Source organism: Eretmochelys imbricata, chromosome 3 (genome assembly GCF_965152235.1).
Source record: "Eretmochelys imbricata isolate rEreImb1 chromosome 3, rEreImb1.hap1, whole genome shotgun sequence".
NCBI lineage: Eukaryota > Metazoa > Chordata > Testudines > Cheloniidae > Eretmochelys > Eretmochelys imbricata.
The window spans coordinates 150,504,808-150,529,007 of NC_135574.1; the positions used below are offsets into that span (position 1 = coordinate 150,504,808).

Consider the following 24,200-nt stretch of genomic DNA (forward strand, 5'->3'; position numbering starts at 1 on the left):
GAGCAAGGTAAGTATTTCTTATTTCTCAGACCACTACTGGGGTAACCGTGCCTGTCTACAGAGGCAACTGCATAATCCTCCCCAGCCTTTTCTAGGTTCCTCCTGCTGAACATGGCCAATACTGCATGACCCCCAGTCATTGCCTCCATTGGTGAATGAGAAGTATCTTCAGCTCTCCTTCTGGAATCCTTTCTTCTCCAAATCCTTTTTCTCCATGCTGAGAATTGCTTTGATAACTTTGCCTAAGGTTCAGGAATTCCAACTTTTGGTCTAAGCCATTAAGAACAACTTGGGAAGCCTGAATGTCCCAGTTGTATTCCAGCAGCTGTTGAAGCTTCCCCCTCTCCAACAACTCTATTCATTGGCCTTGCCTGCATCCATTATAGAAAAGAAGTCAGTTCAAGTGGGAGAGTGTGCAAAATCACATGACACTATCAGTTCTTCAAGTAGTTGCAGATGTGTATTCCACTCAGGTGTGTGTATGCCCAGTGCACAGAAGCCAGAGAATTTTGCTTAACAATACTTGTAGGGGTAACACTCATGTCTTCTGGCCACCTAGCCCCTCCTCTGGCTATTTAAGAGCAGCACTGCCCCAACTCTCCTCTGTTCCTTCTCACTGCCCAGGGCTAGAGTTGGAATGCTCAGTGTGCTTCTTACCTTATGCTGTTTCACAGAGTTTTTTTGTATATACACCTCTAGCCTGATATAATGCGACCCGATATAACACGAATTTGGATATAACGTGGTAAAGCAGTGCTTTGGGGGGCGGGGCTGCGTGCTCCGGCAGATCAGCATGTCTGGCTCCGACACGCTGCTCTGAGCGGCGCCGGGCTAGGGCCGAGGGGTTGGATAAGGGGCAGAGGGTCTCAGGGGGTGGTCAGAGGACAGGGAACAGGGGCGTTGAATAGAGCGTGGGAGTCCCGGGGGGCCTGTCAGGGGGCGGGGGTGTTGAGAGGGGTCAGGGAGTGTGGGGGGGTGTTGGATGGGTCGGGGGTTCTGAGGGGTCAGTCAGGGGGCGGGAAGTGACTATTAATAACGGAAATACTCGAGGCCAAAGCAAGTTCAATATAACGTGGTTTCACCTAACACAGTAAGATTTTTTGGCTCCCAAGGACCACGTTATATTGGGGTAGAGGTGTAGTTGTTAATTGTAGTTAGTTTAGTGGTGCCTATAGGTTTAGTTTTATTAAAAATGGTTGGATAGGATTTTGCCTGGTGTGATGCCCTCGCCAGCATTTGAACACTGCCCATCATGTGGGGTAGTTAGCTCTAATAATGAGAACCACACACTCAGTGTTTATTGTGCCTTCGGGAAGGGCCCATTAAAGAAAGGTCCTTCATCTGCAAGTCATTCAAAAAGAGAATGCAGGTGGACAGAGACTTTTATTTGAAGCAGCACCCTCAGGAACAGACCATGAGGCCAGTTTCAGCACTGGGGACCTTCACAGATTGTCAGGCCCCTCAGAGGGCATCTGAGCTGGCACAGGCTGCTGTTAGGCCAAATTCATATTCTTCTCCCCCACAGAAAAAAAGAGACAGTTCTTCCTCTGGTCCTCCTAGAAAAATTTATCACAAAATGGACTGGGGCTATTCCAGAACTCAGAGAGATTCCTCCTCCCCTTCCAAGAGGAGTGCAGATCTACATTGTGATTCATTCACGATAGAGCAGGGCTATTTGCTCTCCAGTGCCGAGATGAGAGCAACTGGACTCTACCATTGACTCAGGTACCATCCATGGGGCTTCCTCTGAGTCCAGTACCAACAATTTCAGTGTCAGCACTGACTGTTTCCACACCAGTGGTGTATCAGGCAGCATTGGACTTTCTTTGCCTGGCTGTTCCTGATCCTCCACTAACTGAGGAATGTTCAGCTGTGGAGGCTTCTTTAGTGTCCTTGGTGCTGTCTGGATTGGTTGCAGACCTGCCATTATTATTGGAATCTTCTTTTGCGCCTCTTCCAATTCAGGGTGCAGAGTTGAGGTCGCCTGCCTTTTCGGTACTGAGGGACTTGTCAACACAGCTACTATCTTCTGTGCTAATGATGATCCCAGCACACTGCATCTATGGGTTCAGTGCCAGCTTCGACTTTGGCACCAATATCTGCTTCAGTACTGAGTGTGAGTATGAGGCCTGTGTTAGTGGTTAAAGCACCAACTGCTTTACTGTTGTCAGTACTGATGCATCCTGTGAGCAGGACTTTGGATAAGGCTGGATGTTTGTTGGATGGGTGGCTCCTTCATTGCCTATGGACTACTCTGAAGGTTCCTCAGGTTTGGGCTCGGAGACCTCTTCCTCCTCTCTCCCGCCTTCTCAGTATCTCTCTCAAAAGTTGTTGAGACTTCCTGGTGATCACCAGTGGTACTGAGATTGGCACCACATGCAGAGTGTAATACATATCTGCATTAACATCTCAAAGAACAGCAGTTATCATACAGGTAAGTAACAGTTTTTTTATGTAATAGGGCACTTTTGACTCAGCTGCCCCCTCCACGTGTACAGAAAAAGCAGTGGTCTGGGTTGATCTCTGTGTATTTAATCTTGTGGGATGCTCCCCCTCAGTGCTGCAGAGTTTCAATGACCTTCTGCAAAACTGTCCATTGGGCTTGCTCAGAGAAATACAGATCTCAGCTTTGGAAGGCTTGTCTTGTGAAGGTCATGAACTCTTCAGTTTAAAGACTGACTCTTCATAGTAGCCTGACATCAGTCCTGGACAAAAAAATCAAAAAGCTGAGGTGGTTTAAATTGATAAAGAATTAAAGGATAGGAATAGAATTATTGCCAGTCAACATAATTATATGGAAAATAAGTCTTGTCAAATAATCCTGATTTCATTTTTTGGGATGAGATTACAAGTTTGTTTGATAAAGGTAAGTGCATAGATGTAATGTACTTAGACTTGTGTAAGGAATTTGACTTAGTACTGCACAACATTCTTATTAAAATTTAGCACTATACAATATCAGTAAAGCATACATTAAATAGATCAAGAACTGGCTAACTGACAGCTCTTAGAAAGTAGCTGATATTGGGGAACCATCATTAAATTGGGGTGTTCTTTGATTGCTTGCATATGTCCATTACACTGTAGGTGATTGTGTGTCTTGAGGACCAGTGCTGGGGAGTTTTCTCTGATGGTACCTATAAGGGCAGCACTGCTCATTGCCAAGCTCCTTGTGCTGCAAGTGAGAATATAAAGGGCTGAGTCCCTCTTTCAGTTCCTTCTTTCCATCTGTGGTCAGAGCATTTGTGTTCCTTGTGAACAAATACTTGATCTACCTAGTGCTGCTCAAAAGTCTTTGGACTTTTATTTTTTCTTTATTCATGTTATAGTTCTATTTTTATATGGCCTTTCTTTTGGGATTTTTCCAATATTGTGGGTCTCTAGACCCTGCCTGGAACTGAGAAACCTATGCCAAAGTCCCTAGAGTTCAAACTTTCATCGGCTGCAGAAAGCCTCTCCCTGTTAGTGACCCTCATTCATACTGCTGCAAGTGTTTGGGTGAGGGCCAGGTTATAGGTGCTCTCTCTGTTGCAGCTTCAAGACTAGAACTAAGAAGCTGAGGGAGGAGTGCCTCTAATATATCCAGATGGAGGCTGCCCTTAGATCAATGTCAGAGCCTGTCATAAATATAAAGGGAAGGGTAAACCCCTTTAAAATCCCTCCTGGTCAGAGGAAAAATGCTCTCACCTGTAAAGGGTTAAGAAGCTAAAGGTAACCTCTCTGGCACCTGACCAAAATGACCAATGAGGAGACAAGATACTTTCAAAAGCTGGGAGGAGGGAGAAAAACAAAGGGCCTGTGTCTGTCTGTATGCTGCTTTTGCCAGGGACAGAACAGGAATGGAGTCTTAGAATTTTTAGTAAGTAATCTAGCTAGGTATGTGTTAGATTATGATTTCTTTAAATGGCTGAGAAAAGAGCTGTGCTGAATAGAATGACTATTCCTGTCTGTGTGTCTTTTTTGTAACTTAAGGTTTTGCCTAGAGGGATTCTCTATGTTTTGAATCTAATTACCCTGTAAGGTATCTACCATCCTGATTTTACAGAGGTGATTTCTTTACTTCTATTAAAAGTCTTCTTGTAAGAAAACAATGCTTTTTCATTGTTCTAAGATCCAAGGGTTTGTGGTCACCTATGCAAATTGGTGAGGATTTTTACCAAACCTTCCCCAGGAAGTGGGGTGCAAGGGTTGGGAGGATTTTGGGGGAAAAGACGTGTCCAAACTACGTTTTCCCAGTAAACCCAGATAAAGTTTGGTGGTGGCAGTCGAAAACCAAGGGCAAAGGGTAAAATAATTTTGTACCTTGGGGAAGTTTTAACCTAAGCTGGTAAAAGTAAGCTTAGGAGGTTTTCATGCAGGTCCGCACATCTGTACCCTAGAGTTCAGAGTGGGGAAGGAACCTTGACAGAGCCCCTTCAGTCATCTGAGGGAAGGTCTTCGAAGACTCCTTCCCGAAGTGTTCCTTTGGATGTATCAGCTAAAAGAGGCCTCAGAAGATCCCTTTCTCTGGGACTGTCCTTTTTAGGCCCAGGGAATCAGAGTCCCGGCCTCAAAAGCAGAAACAGAAGTTGGCATTCGGTTCCTTGAAGTTTAGGATACGGGTATCTGTGATGTTTCCTGGGGTACCCAGAGTTGCAAGGCAGTTCATACCACTCCCCCTTAGCATGAGAAAACCTTGTCTGTGCCTGCCAGGAGGTCATCTTTCCAACTCCACTGGCCACGGTTAACACAAGCACTTCCCTGTAGGCCTTTGCAGGCCCTGCTGTTTCTCTACATGTTAGTGACAGGCAGATTACAACTGCTGAGCCCTCTGAACTTCTCCCAAGCGGGTCCAGCCCCTGTTCCACTGGACATTCATATTATTCACAGATCCGCTGCTTCCAAAGAAACAGAACACTCCAGCTGACCAGTTCCACCCCAGATTACCACTCTGCTTAACACACAGCACTTAGATGTGTTTATGGGGAAATCAAGTATAAATTTATTTAACAGAGCATAGAGATTCAAGAAATAGCACATAGAAGTATTGGAAACAAATGGTTATCTATCAGATAAAATAATAATGCATTCTAGAGCCTAGACTTTGTTAACAGGATACTTTCATGTCTAATAAAATATTGCTCACCAGTGCTTTACAATCAGGCTGGCTGTGACCCCCCCTTTTCATAAGACAAACATGCTGTTAGCTTGCCTCCTTAGTGAAGGATCCTGTGTGTTTCTTTGCATTCCCTGGTACACCAGACTAATCTTAATCATAAACAGGTTTTCTCTTGTAGATTTCCCAGTTTTTTGACTGGTATTGGCTTAGTAGGCAAATGGGCATCCATTGTAAGGCCTACAGTACAGAATACACACATAGTCGGACAAAGAGATAAGTGTCTGTTACCATCTGCCTGAAAGGAACTTGGACGAGGTCTGTGTCCTCTTGGTGATCTGTCTTACCTCCCATACTTTAAGAACATACTTTTTCACATAGATACACAATTCCTTAAATATTGTCCATACATACATTTCACAGGCATTATGATGATCATTGGCTTATTGGCTCTCATTAGACACCTCACATGCTACCTACTGATGGACAGTTATTACTCCTGGGGGAACTTTGTGCCACTGCACAAGTGCAGAATTAATGTCCCCCACAGATTTTACTCTTTCTCAGCAGAATAATTGATTTACATGCCCCTTCTGGGCAGCGGTCCCAACCAGGCTCATCTGGTTCAAGTGTCGGGAGCTGCCGGAGGAGATGAAAATCACTGACTCAGGGCAGGGTGGGGCTGGGCATGAGTGTAAGACTCTGTCCCTCTCGCTTGCTATTGCAGTGAGCCAGGAGTCTGTGTGGGGTCAGGGCTGAGGATGACCCAGCCAGTGGCTGCTACTGTGTGCCAGGCTCCAGCTTCTAGTCCTGGCTGGGCTGGGGAGGACGGGCTTCCTCTTCCTTTGCACGGGCCCTCCAGACCCACCCCCAAGAACCTCCCCCCGACTGCAGGAAGCTCCACACCTGCACCCTCCTCTTTCTGTCCCCATCACTCCCCAGCCACAGGGGGAAGGGGTCACTGTACAGGGAGCTGTGCCACTGTCCACCCAAAGTCCCCATGCATCCAAACCCCCCACAAACATCTAGATCCCTGCCGAGCCGCACCCCCTGCATCCAGACTCCCCCACCAAGCCCCACCCTCTCCACTCCTGTTGTCCTTCTAATCTATTGTCTGCAACAATTTCAGTTCTAGTCCAGTGACTGTATAGTGACATGCTGAGTATTACTTAGCTATGCCAGTGTCAAAGTCAAATTCAGGACTCTCATCATTTGTCAGACCACTCTGTTTATTAGCAAAGTGTTTTGCCAATGCACCCAGATATGTGAGCCCCTCTCTGAGGCTCAAGCTAACTTATTTATACAAATAAGCCAAAGCCAATTTAACATAAGAGACAAAAGGAAGCAGAAACTGACAAATATACATACATATCTTATTTGCATACTAATGTTTACCAATCTCCTAGCTCAGTAGGAGCTCTAAGTTAATTAGTTTGAGGACCCATTGCCTCACACTCCTTAATGTTTCTCTTCCTGACAACTATATTTCAACAAACCCTTCAAGTAGCATTTCTTTAATGAATTATAATTTCAATATAATTCATTCTACTTTCACACCAGTCACTGAGATCCCAATCTGGTAAAGTGTTAGTTTCAGTGGGGATACTCAGGTGCTGAATTTTATGCATATATTTAAGTGCTGTGACAGATCATGGGCTAACTTCACTCCTAAGGATGTGCCGCTCATTAGGGTATGTCTACACAGCAAAGAAAAACACATAGCTGGCCTGTTCCAGCCAACTCAGTCTCACAGGGTTTGGGCTGCAGGGCTGATTCATTGCTGTGTAGACTTCTGGACTGGGACTGGAACCCAGGCTCTAAGGCCATGCAGAGTGGGAGGGTCCCAGAGCTACAGCTCTAGTCTGAGCCCGGAAGTCTGCACTGCAATGAAACAACCACAGCAGGATGAGCTGTCAGCTTGCATGAGCCCACCATGTTTTTTCTTTGCAGTGTAGACATACCCTTAAAGTCTTCTTTGCTTGACATACATGGAAACATTAGTATTGTCATCTGCTCTGTGGAGACATACAGATGTGCTAATATGCCTAGTAAGGAATCTGTTTGTCAAAAAACATTTCCTGAACGTTTTTTGTTGTTGTCTGTATTGTATTGACATAAACTACCAAAATAATTGAAAATGGCACAATTATATTGTGTTATTTTGACAAATAAAATATGCAGAATTTTGCAGAATTTTTAATTTTTTGGTGCAGAATTCCCTCAAGAGTATATTATGCATATGTCTGATGCAGAGGATCCCTGAAAGATTCCTTTACACCTCCTGTGCCCTCTGCCAGTTGGCATCAAGAAGTCCCTGGGTCATAGACCCCTTCCACAGAGGGTCCATCAGGTAACAAAGGTAAAGCATGCTCTTTGGGCTCATTCAGAGAGACCTTAATCATTAACTCTGGTGCCCTCTCAGGGACTGTCGAGTCTGGCTACTTCTTTGATGGCAACAGAGCAGTCTTTCCTGATCACTGCAAGTCAGCAGCCCATGTTGGTACTGACTACACCAGAGGTTTACACTGTGGGTAGAGACTTAATATACCTGTTTGTACTGCTATCGTCTTTGCCTCAGGGTGAAGAATCTCATCCGGCACTAAAGCAGCCTTCTAGATGGTCTGCACTGGGTTGCTTGACCATGGCATCAAATTCCTCTGAGTTGGTACTACCACTTTCCACAGGACCAGCTCCAGATCCCCCACACCACATGTTACTGACAGCCAGGAAAATGTCCATGCTGTCCCTGATACCATGCTTATGGCATAGCTCCTGTTCAAGGTCTCCAAGGACCCCTCTCAGCACTGTATCACCCTGGTTCTCTGTGTACTCTGAGTTGTGATCAGATTCTGAAGATGACTCTCCTATTCCCTGATAGCCTTGGGCTCACTCATGTCATTGTTCTCATTGCGTGTCTTTGAGAAGAGTTTGTCCAGGAATTGGAACTCATGGGCCACACAAGCCAGGAGGCTGGTACTCTATCAGTCCCCAGTGGCCCTATCAGTCCCCTGGTTCCCTTGTGGGATGCCTCCAGCATCCACCTGTACACTGCCTTATATGACTAGATCTTTTCCTCCCAGCTCACAGAGGCTGGTAACAGTTCATACCAATCAGACTTCTGACTCCCGTGCACTCAGCTTACCGCTGCTGGCTCTGGAATATCTGCCAGTTCAGCTGGTACCAGTACCAGAAGAACAACCCAGAGAGTCATTTCCCTTGCCTCCATTTCACACCTCTTCTTCATCACCTGATGAGGCCCTGATACCAGAGACGTCATCCTGGGGCCCAGTACCAGATGATTTTGAAGGATATCAGGAGTTACTCAGGAGAATGGCAACATCTCTGGACAGCCAAATGGAGTTTGTAGAGGTTAATGTACACAAGATCTCCATCTCACTGCAGCAGGGAAGGTAGCCCTGCCTATAAAAGATGCTATCATTCAGACAGCCAAAATGATCTGGCAGACCCCTTCCTGCATTTCTTTGGTGGCCAAATGAATGGAATGGAAATACCAGGTTCCATCCCAGGGTTCTGAGCAATTCTGTCTACATGCCACCCCTGCTCATTGGACGTGGCTGCAGTGAATGAGAGATGTCATCAGGGCAGGAATAAGGCTGCCCCAAGGACAAAGATGCTAAAAAGCCTGATCATTTTGGCAGAAAAGAAAATTATTCCACGGCAAGTCTACGACTCTGGATTGCCATACATCATACCCTGTTGTCACAGTATGACTTCTCCAGTTGGGAAGCCATATCCCACTTTGTCATCAAGCTGTCTGTTGCTCATGGCTGAGGGATGCCTTGGCTCTTGTTCAGCACTGCAAGCTTCCCTGGAAATGGTGGACTCTGCAGCTAGGGCCATGGTGACAGTTGTAATGATGCACTGAACCTCCGGGTTGCGTTCCTGGTTGCATACTGTTCAAAACAAAGAAAAATCCTTTCTCATGCTCCATCTTGTTTTGAATCAATAAGTCAATGATATTTGTAACTAATTTATCACTACTATCACATCTGTGACCACAATTAGGTCTTAATGCTTAGACATCAATCCATACCTAATTGTTTTGCTGGCACATTGATTATAGAACACACCTGCTATACCACATGTGCCTTGTCTATTTTGTCATTTATTAAGTTAATCAATTACAGAAAATTTATGGGCATTCCTTATCAGTTACACATTTGGTTCCCTAATACATACACCTATAGCAGTGTAACCGTTCTGTCAGGTGGAGTTGGCAGCAACAAGGGGCAGGTTCAATATCTAGGGCAGGGATCGGCAACCTTTGGCCTGCCGCCCTCCAGGGTAAGGTCCCGGCGGGCCGGTTTGTTTACCTGCTGCGTCCGCAGGTTCGTCTGATTGCAGCTCCCACTGGCCGCAGTTCACTGCTCCAGGCCAATGGGGGCTGCGGGAAGTGGCACGAGCCGAGGGATGTGCTGGCCGCCGCTTCCTGCAGCCCCCATTGGCCTGGAGCGGCAAACCGCGGCCACTGGGAACTGTGATCGGCTGAACCTGCAGACGTGGCAGGTAGACAAACTGGCCCAGCACACAAGGTTGCCGATCCCTGATCTAGGGTTTCCTCTTAACAATATAAAACAGAACTGGCTTGAGCCCCTACCCAGTAATTTGGGAAAACTTACCACCACCCCGAGGTTCCTCTGATAAGCAATATTTCCCCACTCACAAGGACTGAGTCTGTGTATAGCAAAAGAGAAGTTTTATTAAAAGGGAAAGGGAACCCAGCATTAATTTAGGGAAAAAACGGTTATTAACCTTTTCATAGCTCTTGTTCTTTGAGATGTATTGCACATGTGCATTCCAATGTAGATGTGTGTGCGCTCCAAGCACAGTTGCCAGAATTTTTCTCCTAGTGGTATCCATTGTGTCTGCTCAAGGGCCCTCTTGTGCCGTGTGTTCAAGGTGCCAGCATAAAGGGCTCTGCCAACCCCACTTCCCTTCAGTTTCTTCTTACTGACTGCCTTTGATAAAAGGGGACGGAGGCTGGGTTTTGGAATGGATATGTGCAACACATCTTGAAGAACAACAGTTATGGAAAGGTTAGTATCTGTTTTTCTTCTTCGAGTGATTGCACATGTCCATTCCGAGGTAGGTGTATAGGAGATGGGTTTGGTGTTCAAGGACAGGCTGACTGCAAGACTGCATGTGTACCGACAACAAGGTTGTTGCTCCGAAGATGTCTAAAAAGGGACTTGCACTAGGAAGGCGGCGGAGGAGGCCTGAGATCTTGCGGAATGAGCTGTCAGATTACCTGTGGGCAAGATGTTTGTGAGTTTATAACGTGCTCAGATGCATGAAGTAATCCAAGATGAGATTCTCTGTGTGAAGATGGGGAGACGCTTTATTCTCTCTGCTATCGCTATGAACAGCTGACTAGATCTGCGGAATGGTTTGGTCCTTTGTATATAGAAAGGTAGGGCCCATCTAACATCCAAAGAGTGAAAGGGCTGTTCCTCTCTGTTCGCATGTGGTTTAGGGTAGAATACCATAAGGAAGATTGCTTGACTACAGTGGAATTGTGAGGCCATAGTATCTACATGGTGAACAAATTTAATAATGGGCTCTTCAATCTAGTAGAGAAAGGTATAACATGATTAAATGGATGGAAGTTGAAGCTAGACAAATTCAGACTCAAAATTAGGCATAATTTTTTGACAGTATGTGTGATTAATCATTGCAACAATTTATCAGTGGTTGTGGTGGATTCTCCATCACTGACAACATGTAGATCAAGATTGGATATTTTTCTAAAAGATATGCCCTTGGAATTATTTAGGGAAGTTCCGTGGCCTGTGTTATACATCAAGTTAGACAAGATGATCACAATGGTCCCTTCAGGTCTTGGAATCTATGACTATATGAAAGATCTGGTCCATGATTCTTGACCTGATCATCAAACTAGCTGCTTCCTTCCTGATGCAGCAGATGCTGATTCAGATGATAAAGAAAGCCTCTTCCTGGAGTATCGCAGCTTCTTAGATGGTTTATTAGATCTTTGGTATAGCTTCTGGACCTGAAGGAAGACTTCCTCTTTCTGGCAGATGTGCAAAGTGCAAGGAACTGCAATCTTGTCCTCGAGTCATCTACAGTATTCATAGATTCATAGAGTTTAAGGCCAGAGGGGACTGTGGTCCCCAAATCTTTTTCAGAGTCACTGCCTCTGAGGATAGAATCCCCAGTCCTGTAAGTATGGCCCAAATGCTTTGTTCCTAGATGTATATATTTACATTTAACCATATTAAAATACATATTGTTTGCTTGTGCTCAGTTTACTAAGCAGTCTGTATCACACTGAATCAGTGTCCTGTCCTCTTCATTATTTACCATTCCTTCAATTTTTGTGTCATTTGCAAACTTTATCATTGATGATGTTTTCTTCCAGGTCATTGATAAAAATTTTAAATAGCGTAAGGCCAATCCCTTTGGGACCCCATGCGAAACAGTCGTGCTCGATGATGAGTCCCCATTTACAGTTATATTTTGAGACCTATCAGCTAGTCAATTTTTAGTCAGTTTAATGTGTGCCAGGTTAATTTTATATCATTCTAGTTTTTTAATCAAAATTTTGTGCATCACCAAGTCAGATGCCTTGCAGAAGTCTAAGTATATTATGTCAACACTTTTATCTTTATCAATCAAACTTGTAATCTCATCAAGATATTCAAGTTAGTTTGGTGACATCTATTTTCCACAAATGCATGTTGATTTGAATTAATTACATTAGCCTTATTTAATTCTTTATTAATGAAGTCCCATATCAGCAGCTCCGTTATCTTGCCTAGGATCGACATCTGGCTAAGATGGCGTATAATTACCTAGGTCATCTCATTTACCCTTTTTAAGAATTGACACAACAGTAGCTTTCTTTCAGTCTTCTGGAACTTCCCCAATGCTCTAAGACTTATTGAAAATCAACATTAACAATCCAGCATGCACCTTGGCCAGCTCTTTAAAAACTCTTGCAAGTTGTCTGACCCTGCTGATTTAAAAATGTCTAAATTAAGTAGTTTCTGCTCAACATTCTCCAGAGATACTACTGAAATGAACAGAGTGTTAGTATAATCATTTGATGAGATTATATCATCTGTTTACTCAAATAGAGAACACAAATATTTAATGAACACTTCTGCCTTTTCTGCGTTGTTAGTGATACTGCTACCATTTCCATCCAGAAATGGACCAATACTATTGTCAGGAACTTTTAATTTGTTATAACTCTATAGTCTATTCCTTTAAAAACTCCTTGTCCTTAACTCTGTTGTCCACAGAGTTCTCCTTGTGTCCCTCTTCTTCCCTTATCAATTGTCTATAATTCCTGACCTGTGATTTATATTAATTACTATCAACTTCCCCTTTCTTCCAAATATATCTATTTCTGTATATGGCTGCCTTCACTTCCCTTCTAAACCAGATTGATTTTTTAATGAGCGTAGCCTTCTTCCTCAGTTGTAGGACTGTGGCTTTTTGGGCATCTAGTAAAGTGTTCTTAATTGATGCCCAATTATCATTCCTATTCTTCTGATTAAATTCTTTCTCCCAAGTGATTTGGTTTATATTTGTTTTCAGCTTTATAAAATTAGCCTTATTATAATACCCAGTATATGTATTATTGTTCTGGACTTTATTCTGCTTGCACATGTGATCAAGTAATGATCACTTGTACCTAAGCTACCATTAACTTTTAGTTCTGTGGTCACTTCTTCTGTTTCTGTTAAGACAAGGGCTAATAAGGAATCTCCTGTGGACCGCCTTACTTTTTTCACAAGTACCTTTCTTTATTTCCTTGCTGCATTGAGAGGGATTACCACAACCAGATTCTCAATAAGCAAACAAGATTACACCATCCAATTCCACTCCATGATGTCTTCCATCCCCCTTCATGGTCCCCGTCAGCTGTAATGTGGGTAATGTGGGATGCTCATCTGGGACTCTTAAAGACATAGAGCTGCAGAAAACCTCTACTCCCAAGAATCCCTCTGTAAAAATGTCCCGGAGCTCCATGAAATCTGTCTAATTTAGAAGGTATTTTTAAATCAAATGTTGGGCCCCTCTCTTCACAAATCTTGAGAGACAACACCACTATCATATATCATGTCACATAGCAAAGGAGGGCATAGTCAGCTCCTCTCTGCCTTGAAGCCTCAAGATTTTAGAAACAGTAGGTGACAGCTATAGCTCTTATCTGGGCAATGACCTGGCCAGCAACCTCAGGAGACAATCAGCCCACTATGTGTGGACCTCAAAGCATTTCTCAGGAGCACCAGGGGCACTTTTCCCTCAGCCCCCTAGAGAATTAGGCATGTCAGCACCCCACCCACAAATACATCCCAGCTGTTGGAGTAAGTATCTGTTTGGGTCTGTGGTCTGTGCCCATTGTATTCTTCTCTTGCTACACATCAATCTTTGGTGTGGTTTTGCCAGGCCTCCCAGAATAGTGGGTCTCAGAGTAAAACCTCCTTGAGATCTGTGGGAGAGTTCATATGTTTCAGAACTATTATTTCAGGTTATCTGCAGACTCATGTAGATATTGCTGTTTTGGTTACTGTGATAGGGAGCACAAACCTCACACTGGCCAGGATAGGTTTATCTTTCAGGGTTGTAGCTGTCCATACTTCTCTTACCCTTAGTTTATTATTATCCCTTGCTGTATTGTCTTATTTAATGCCTGATTCTGCAAGATGCTGAGTACCTCCTGAGAGAAGCTGTGTATTAATTTGGCTCTTATTAAAGTCAATGGGAGTAAAGGGAGTTCAGCATTTCTGAGCACTCAGCCCCTTGTAGGCTCAGCCCTTACGTTGTAGATTCGGGGGGGCAAGGAACTGACAGTATTTGTCTGTAAAACCCAGGGTATACTGATGGCATGATATAAATAATAATGGTGCATAACACTTTAGAGGTATAAATGTAGTGTTAATTACATTTTGCTTTTCTTTAGGTTAATGACTTATGTGAAATGCAGATTGATTTAATAATGAAAGACATATCAAATACTGTTTTAATTGTCCTGCCAGAGGATGGTCCTATCAAAATGGAGGATATGCTGGCACGTAATGAGGTATACATCATTTTACATTCTAAGATTGTGAATCCTTGTGTTTTGTGTACATTCGAAAATAATGATTAAATAATACTTTTTTTTATCTAGAAGAGGGATTTTCCCTCTCTGGAGCAACACAAAATAATGAATATTGTTATTTTTAATAAGTCTTAACCATACTTGTATTTTCTTTCTGATTAAAATATTTCATTTTGAATAACTTTGCCCATTTTGCAAAGGTAAATATATTCTTTTATAGTTATAGTCCTTGGTCTATGTCTTTGATCTACTGAGATTACAATATTGCATAGAATTTGAATTTATTTAACTATCACTAGTATATGGCATGCATACACCTATTTTTTATTGAGGTCTACAGCTACTAGCTTTGTCAACTTAATTATTTTTGTCATATGTCTGGTCTTCTCCACCTTACAGTAGAATCCTTACATTAAACATTATTATTTCAGTTATTGAGACACAAAGAGGGGCAAAGTCTTTCAATCAAGTTTTAAAAAAACAGACTTATCACTTTCCCTTTAGTCTTTTTACTTGTTCTTAAAGTACAAAGCCCCTATCAGTTCTCAATTCTAATTTTACTTCTACTTTTTTTTCTTTACTGTTCTGTAGTTAGATGTGTGAAGAAAAGAAGGCAGATAATAGAAGAAATGGTAGCATGAGGCAGTTACAGCTCAGGCATTTTAGCAGTACAGATTATTTCCTTGCTAGATCTGCAGAATCCTGAGTTGTTAACTGGAAGTTCACTGCATTAAACCTCATGTTGCCATTCCTTCTTTATGGCAAACCCATGCTTCAGATTTTGGTGCCTGTGAAAAAGTTGGTGTTGCTGCTACTTGTAATGATGGTTTCTGTGTAGTTGGTGTTGGCATGAGCTCTGGCAGTAAAGGCTCTCTCTTATCTCCACATTGGTGTATCATTCTTCAGGCCTGCTTGAGATGGAGACACACTCAAATTGGAATGATTAAAACTGATTTTTTTTTAAAATACGAAAGACACTAAGTATTCATAGATCAGAAAATATCCTTATAGTAAGAGGACAACAAGCATATCTGGCTTCAGTTTCTAGAATGGATCACTAGAGTCACTGGCTTTTCTTTATTCACTGTCAAGTAGTTCCTCCACTGAATATATTTGCAGTGCCTTTGAACCCTGTTCTGGACAGGTTGGTGAAAGAGATATGGCAACATCCTCATTCCATCCTGGACAGAGAAAAGGCAGTTGAAAATAATTATATTTTACCTATAGATACCTCAGCCCCATGAAAATTTAAGAATAGCCCCTTTCTGTGAGGCATTAATGCCTTTCAAGGATAGGCACACTAAGTGCCTTCCATGTCTAGGAGAAGGCCACATTGACAGGTGCTCAATTTGTAAGTCTTTCTCAAAGAGAACACCAAAAGCTAGAGGAGCACACCAGAAGATGTTTTTGATTGAGAAATCAATTCATCTGTCCTCAAGCCCTGGAGTCACTGGGGCTGAAAATCTGGAGCAATTGTCTAAAGTGCTCCACATCAGAGGACTGCACTGATGAAGTGACAGGAAGTCATTAAAATAAGCTTCCTCCTCAATTGGTAATGACTCGCGGTGCATGGGAATAAAGAAAAATTCTGACAGCTAGATCTCTTCCCTTAAGTCTCTCTCACAAGACTCTCAAAAAAACAGAGCTCCCACTTTGGCCTTGGAGAAGGATATCACGAGGCCCAGAAAGGGTCCCTTTGCAACTCACTCAAGCTTTGGACACTGAACCTTCGTACTGGTCTCCTCAGAGTGTAAAAAATTGCCAGGTACCAGTCGTGTGGAACTGAAGCATATGGTACTGATGCCTTCAGTACTAAATTTTCAGCCAAACCTGCAAATGAGAATTGCCAATTAGCAGGCATTATTGGGCAAATATGACTATTTTAACTATGACAATATCTCCAAATTCACTGTTAAAGTCCCACAGGACTGCAGGAAAGAATATTTAATTTCAGAAAGTCAACTAGTAGTACATCCTTCCTTTCAGGCAGCTCTTGATGTGTTGGATATAGCAGTGTTGATCTCCATGGTACAATCAGTTGGCTCCAAGCTTCCTGCATTCTTAGGAGATACAGGTTATGGTAGAAGACCTGCTGTCATAAATATAAAGGGAAGGGTAAACACCTTTAAAATCCCTCCTCGCTGGAGGGAAAACCCTTTCACCTGTAAAGGGTTAAGAAGCTAGGATAACCTCGCTGGCACCTGACCAAAATGACCAATGAGGAGACAAGATACTTTCAAAAGCTGGGGGGGGGGAGAAACAAAGGCTCTCTCTGTCTGTGTGATGCTTTTGCCGGGAACAGAAAGGAATGGAGTCTTAGAATTTAGTAAGTAATCTCACTAGATATGCATTAGATTCTGTTTGTTTAAATGGCTGAGAAAATAGGCTGTGCTGAATGGAATGGATATTCCTGTTTTTGTGTCTTTTTGTAACTTAAGGTTTTGCCTAGAGGGATTCTTTATGTTTTGAATCTACTTACCCTGTAAGGTATTTACCATCCTGATTTTACAGAGGTGATTCTTTTACTTTTTCTTCTATTAAAATTCTTCTTTTAAGAACCTGATTGCTTTTTCATTGTTCTTAAGATCCAAGGGTTTGGGTCTGTGTTCACCTATGCAAATTGGTGAGGATTTTTATCAAGCCTTCCCCAGGAAAGGGGGTGTAGGGTTTGGGGAGAATTTTGGGGGGAAAGACATTTCCAAGCGGGCTCTTTCCCGGTTATATATCTGTTAGACGCTTGGTGGTGGCAGAGATAAAGTCCAAGGGCAAAAGGTAAAATAGTTTGTACCTTGGGGAAGTTTTAACCTAAGTTGGTAAAAATAAGCTTAGGGGGTTTTCATGCAGGTCCCCACATCTGTACCCTAGAGTTCAGAGTGGGGAGGGAACCTTGATACTTGCCTTTTGAGAGATGTAATTTATTCAGTTCCAAGACTGATGAGGCCTTACATTCTTTGAAGGACTCCTGTGCAAGTCTGAGATCATTGGGAGTATATATTCCTGCTTCAAAGAGGAAGCCAGCTTGACACCACTCTTATCCAAGTGAATCTTATTACCTGCAACACAGATCTTCTAGCTTTCCAAGAAAGCTTCAGAGGTTCTAGAGGAGAAAACCCATCAGCATTCTCTGTGTCATCTGCACATCCAGCTACGTCCTCAAGGCAGGAAATTTGACTTGTCAGTCAGGAGTTCTGTGCAACTTTGAGTAGACCTACCTGTTATTTCCCTACCTTTTGGGAACTGCCTTTTTCATTTTCATGGGGTTTGGATTACCATAATGACAGACGGTTGGGTTTTGGAGATAACAGAACTGGGATATTTCATTCAGTTTCACACCTTTCTCACCTCCCACTCCTCTTTCCCATCCCTTTTTGAGAGCCTCTCTACAAAAGAATCCTATATCAGGAAGTATGATAGCTTCTAGCTCTTGGTGCAGTAGAAGTAGTTCCATCAGAATTTAGAGGGGAATGGTTTTACTCCTGTTTTCTGATACCAAAGAAATAGAGGGTCTGGTGCCCAATTCTGGATTTGAGACAGCTTAATGGCTTCATCCACAGACTCAAGTCCAGGTAACTCAGGCTTCAATAATTCTTTCCCTGGATCCACAGGACTGATACTCTGTTCTCTATATTCAAGATTTATATTTTCATAGTACTACTTCCATCCTGCCCACAGAAAAGATATCTGAGGTTTCAAGTCAGCAATTCCCATTACCAGTACAAACTTTTGGATTACGCATAGTAATGAGAGTATTCAACAAATGCCTGTAGTAGCAGACTACCTAAGAAAGTGAGAAGTCAGTTTATCCATACCTTGGTGACTGGCTCCTCAACGGGTGGTCAACATCATTTAACAGATGCTTAATTTTTTTGTCTCCCTGGGAGTAAGGATCAACCAGGAAAATTGATTCTAGTCCCCATTCAAAAAATACATTTCATAGGAGCAGTCCTGGATGCAACAGCAGCAAACACTTACCCGCCCCAGGAGAAATTCCATGATTTAGGAGATTTAGTCTTTGGCGAGCAGATGGATCTTAGAGACTGGGCTCTAACCTGAGCCTGAATGTCTACATTGCTATTTTTAGCCCTGTAGCATGAGCCCGGTGAGCCCAAGTCAGTTGACCAGGCACTGAGACTCACATCCACTAATTTTTTGTTTGTTTTCAGTGTGGGCATATCCTTATGCTTTAAGGGCAGAAGGGACCATTAGATCATCTAGTCTGACCTTATGTATATCACAGGCCACCTGTGTATTAATACCTGTGTATTAATCTCAACAACTGAAATGAGACCAAAGTATTCACAGGAGACTAGACTATTACGTGCCATAGGCAGATAATAGGAGGTACTGAGGTGCACCAGTGCCCACGGCGCTCGCAGTGGCAGGGAGATTAAGTGAGATACCCAGATAATCCTGGCTGGTGACCTGCACCCACATGCTGCAGAGAGAGGCAACCCCCACGCTCCCAGGTCACTGCAAATCTGACCTGGAGGAAAATTCCTTCCTGACCACACACATGGTGCTCAGTTAGACTCTGAGCATGTGAGCAAGAACCAGCTAGCCAAGCACTTGTTTACCAGGAAAGATCTTAACACAGTCCTTGAATTACAGTAGAGTCCTTTATAGTAGAATTATAGAGAAAGGTGAGACCAGTAATCAGTGGATCAAAATTGGTGTGTTGGAAACTAGGTTTCACTTGTGAACAGAATAATGAGGGGATAGGCTGTTCCATCTACTACCTGTTTGGGATCCTCAGGAAGAGACTTTGGGGGAAAAGCTGGCTCCACAGTGCTGTCTGTTAGGATCCCAACAAGGGCAGTTAGGGCTAAGGGTCAAAGCAGGGGCAAACCTGAGGCTAGGAGTAGCTGAGGGGTCCATACACAGTTCCAGACCAGGGTCTATACCAAGCATCAGAGTTGAAGTCAGGTTTCAGGGTCTGAGTCTTGAAGCAAAGGCTAAAACAAGCTGAGGTTAAGCTAGGAATTCAAGAACATAGAATAGGAACAGTCATTGCAGCTACAGAAGCTCCATTCTGTTTGTCTGGATGCTTCCTGGAATGCCCCTTGGGTTTATATAGGGCAGGGAGCCAATCAGGGGCCATGGGGCTGCTCCCCACCAAACCTTTGAAGTGGAACTTCCCATGATCTCTGTCCACAGCAAGTCATGGGATGTAGCACACAGATTGGGTACAGCTGCTGCTGGTTAGCAGCTTGGAGATGTTAACTGCCTTGTAGCTCTATAAGCCTGGGTCCTAGATCTATGGGGCCTTACACTGGATGGGGAAAGAGTGATCTTTATCATTATATCTGCCACCCCCCACTCGTCTTTTGGAACCATCTTAACATTGTCGTGCCTTTATCATTCTGATTCTGACCAAACTGGGCCAGAAAGAGGGGAAACCAGATGACATTGCTATCTTCACTAATGTTGACTAAATTCTGAACAACACTTGGCATGTGAGACTTTGTAACTCACCGTCTGCTCCCAGTGTGTCCTTTCCCCACACCTTATATCTTCTCTTTCCTATCCTTCTCCTTTTGCCTTCTGTCTAATAAGGGTCTGTCTTAGCCAGCCAGGACCTTATATTTTGCAACACTCCTGTAAGCTTCTGACTAGAGAAACACAGCTAAAAGCAATGACCTAAACACCTCAATACTGGAACAAGTTTGCCATGTTTGAGTGGCTAATAAGATCATGTGCCATGCCTGTTTCTCCAGGAGTAAGGTTACAAGTAAGAGTCAACACCAGAAATAGTAGCTGCATTTTCTATCTTTGCTGTTCTTTTCTCTTCCCTCTAGTGTGTATTTGTCTTGTTTTGTCTTCTAGAAAACAGGATCAGACTTCAACAACAACAGCAATGACAACAGCTCCAGCCCATCTCAACTAACGTCTCTTTCCTTCCCAAAGGACACCTATGACCATCATTAATATAATCTAAGAGACTGTTAAATAAGAGATTTTTTTTCCTTCTAAAGACTCTTTATAGCTGAAGGGAATGGGAATAAAGAGATACTGTTAAAATGAAAGCCTTACTTAATACTTTATATTTCAAATGCTTTAACTTTTTCCTTTTTTCCCCTATATTTTTAAATATGTTTGCCATGGTACTAAGCAGGCTGAGGTCTTGGTATATCAAACCCCGAACCTTGTTTAGCACTGTTTAATATTGGACAGTAAGAGAGTCATGTTAACACCTTTAATTCTGAGTCCCTATAATCCACATACATTAATACAACTTCTTTGAGAAGTATGCCCTTAGCAGAAATATGTAGGATGACTACTTTGCATTCAATACATATATTTACACAGCCATAGTAGAAATATTGCAATCTGAAACTTGTTTTGGCCTGGCCGTCTTACATGTTTAGGAGGATTAGGTTGCTACTTGTGACTCACCATCAATGAAATATATATATTGGGCAAGCACTCAAAGAAGAAACTGTTACTTACCTTACAGTTACTGTGGTTCTTCAAGATGAGTTGTCCATATATATTAGATGAACCACCTTTTTGCTTGCTACTGTGGAGACTGATTACACCTGAGAGGGTTCAGAGATGAGCCACAGGAAAGATTTGGTAGCTGGAAAAAAAATCTTTACATCAGTGTTCTCTAAACTTTAGAAAGCTGAGAAAATGAAACCAATCACAACCCCTTTCAGCCCTGACGTGGCTTTAATGACATAGCCATATTTTAAGTCTTTGTAATATGATGCATCCTCTCTTTTCTTACATGCTTTGAGCAGTGAAATAGTAAACAATGTTGATATTTAAAATGTCATCACTGGCACCTAAGTTAGCATTCATTAAAAGCAATAGGGCATTTCATGCCTCAGAACTATTATTCCAGGCTCTCTGTAAATTCAGGCACACATTGTTGCTTCCTTTACACTCAAGGTCTTGTTTTTAAGGTTTTGTCTGCAACCATAAAAGCTAGAGATTAAAAAAACTGAAAAGTGAAACTCTGGAGAATGCATAAGAGGCCTTGTTTGTATATCTTTAGGCAGGTATGCCTAATGCTTTGGGGAGCACTGCATTTCAATTAGATGTTTAAGGAGCACAATTTATTTAGTTTATAAAAAGAAGGTCAAGAGGTGACTTTGTCACTGCCTGCAAGTATCTACACAGAAAAAAATGTCTCTGTGCATTAACATTAATGTAAAGGCTATCACCAGCAGGAGAGTGAATTTGTGTGGGGGGGTGGAGGGTGAGAAAACCTGGATTTGTGCTGGAAATGGCCTAACCTGATGATCACTTTAGATAAGCTATTACCAGCAGGACAGTGGGGTGGGAGGAGGTATTGTTGCATATTCTCTGTGTATATATAAAGTCTGCTGCAGTTTCCACGGTATGCATCCGATGAAGTGAGCTGTAGCTTACGAAAGCTCATGCTCAAATAAATTGGTTAGTCTCTAAGGTGCCACAAGTACTCCTTTTCTTTTTGCGAATACAGACTAACACGGCTGTTACTCTGAAACCTGTAAAGGATTGTGTGATACATTCAGTTCAGGGATCAGTAATGTATTTATTTATTTATTTTGAGATTAATAACAGCACATGAAATACTGTTTAAGGTGTGATTTTTTTTCCAAGGAGCTTAAAGGAATCGGGAGCCCAAATTAAGTTCTTTTAAAAGTCCCAACCTATATTTAGTAGAAATCCTTACATTAAAAGGTGCATATATTACAAGTAACTTTTAGTTCTAGCATATAGTTAGTGTTTTATGATGGAATTAAGTTGTTTTGTTATCCAAATTTAATAAACTATTTCATATTTCAAACAGAACATGCTCTAGTAAATATGAGAATTACATTTCTCCATCCAATCCCTTGATTTCCCCCTCAAACCCTAGGGAAGATCCCTGCAGATCAGGGTTAAGGCACATGACAGTCAATGAAGAGAAGCTTGCACTGCTATTCATACATTCTTGTTTTGTAAAAAAAGAAAAAACTCTCCAATCTCTGAGGCTTTCAGTTGGCTAACATTCATTAGCAGTAAATACACTTTTAAAATATTTTCCTATTGCAATAGCACCTTTTCGAAAAGATGATCTGAGAGCAAGATAATTAATTTTGTGTGTTCCTTTACCCTTATTAAATTCATATTCAGTGTACTAAACATATGTCCAAGTGACAATCTGTATTAAGGTAACTGACTGTGTATATTTTAACAGACTTACACCAAAGAATGGGCTGAAATATTGAACCACAAAAGTATGCACATAGAAGATGCTGTCCAGGAGCTGATATCTATATTTGAGACGATTTATGAAATTAAAGATTCTAAGAAAACTTTAAAAAAGTATTCATTGCCAGGTACTTATTAGTATGTGTACTTATGTTAAGCAATTTCTACTCTAAGTTTTTGAGAAAAGAGAGAGTATCTGACAGTAGAATTTCTTTCCAGAGAAGAGGGTTATTTTAGACCTCTGCCTTCAACCCCTTCTTCTGTTGCATGGCTTCTCTTCGCATTCCTCACTAATGAGTTAATGTCCCCCACCTATTGAATTCAGATGCAGTCCAACATTTTTGCTCGGACTCCAGGACTAAGCCCCACCTTTCAGTTCAGACTGCCATACAAGTCCTTTCAAAACTGGAAACACTCCAGCAACCTATTATTATCATTAAGACAACAACTTGATATATTATTTAATGTTAAAACAATTATATGTCTAAATCTTCCTTTTGAGAAAAAATTCAGTTTGTATTCTGATTATTTACTGAACTACCAGGGTGGGTTGAATGAAGAGAGAAGTTGCTAACAGAATAAGATATTTCTTACTTGATAATTTTCTGTCTACCCAGCTTCTTTCCTCATTCATCATTAATGGTAAGTAGCATTGAATCACAGAGCAGAACCTTGGGCATTTTGCATTATTTTTTTGTGAAAAGATCTATTTCTGGGTGCCTCAGACAGCAATTTTTTTTTTGTCTTTTTTCAGGGACCATTCTTGTATTTCTTCCCCATCCTTGTTGAGATGATCTGCCAAATATTGTCTTTTCCTTCTAGATCAGGAGCGGGCAAACTTTTTGGCCTGAGGGCCACGTTGGGTTTCTGAAATTGTATGGAGGGCCGCTTAGGGGAGGCTGTGCCTCCTGAAACAGCCAGGCATGGCCTGTCCCCTGCCCCCATCTGACCCCTCCCTGCTTCTTGCCCCCTGACAGCCCCCCCCAGGACTTCTACCCCATCCAACCCCCTCCCTGTTCCCTGTCCCCTGATGGCCCCCCTGGGACCTTTACCCCATCCACCCTCCTTGCTTCCTGTCCCCTGACTGCCCCCGGAACCCCTGCCCCTGACTGCCCCCCCCATCCCATCCAACCCCCCCCCCCGACTGCCCCGCTGGGACCCCTGCCCCCATTCAACCCCCTGTTCCCCACCCTCTGACTGCCCCAACCACTATCCACCCCCCTGCCCCTGACCACCCCTCCGAACTGCCCTGCCCTCTATCCAACACCCCCTGCTCCCTGCCCCCTTACCACGCTGCCTGGAGCACGGGTGACTGGTGGTGCTACAGCCGTGCTGCCCAGAGCACCAGGACAGGTAGCCGTGCCGCCTGGCTGGAGCCAGCCATGCGACCACTCTGCAGCTGCACTGCCTGGCAAGAGCTCACAGCCCCACCGCCCAGAGCATTGTGCTGGCGGTGCAGTGAGCTGAGGCTGCAGGGAAGGGGGAACAACAGGGGAGGGGCTGGGGGCTAGCCTCCTGGGCCAGGAGCTCAGGGGCTGGGCAGGAGGGTCCCACGGGCTGGATGTGGCCCGGGGGCCATAGTTTGCCCACCTCTGTTCTAGATGGAATGCTATGCGTAAATGCTGTGATGAATGCACCAGTCCTATTATATAATAGCCTCCTTGCAGAACTGTAAAGAATGAGCTCCTCCCTGTTTGTTTATACAGAACATAGCTACCGCGTTGTCACTTACTACTTCAATTACTAAGTCTTGTAGGTGAGGTAGAAAAGATTTGAGACTTTGTTAGACTGCCCTTTGCCCCACCATGCTATGTAGATATTTCTCAAAGT

General features: G+C 43.0%; 1 protein-coding gene across 1 annotated transcript in view; it reads left to right on the plus strand.

Moving 5' to 3' along the window:
- Positions 1 to 24,200, plus strand: part of DNAH8 (dynein axonemal heavy chain 8) — a 591,778-nt gene that overhangs the window by 139,625 nt on the left and 427,953 nt on the right. The window contains exons 20-21 of the mRNA XM_077812184.1: positions 14,049 to 14,168; positions 22,357 to 22,498. Coding sequence (XP_077668310.1) covers positions 14,049 to 14,168; positions 22,357 to 22,498 — 262 coding nt within the window. The remainder of the gene's footprint in view (positions 1 to 14,048; positions 14,169 to 22,356; positions 22,499 to 24,200) is intronic.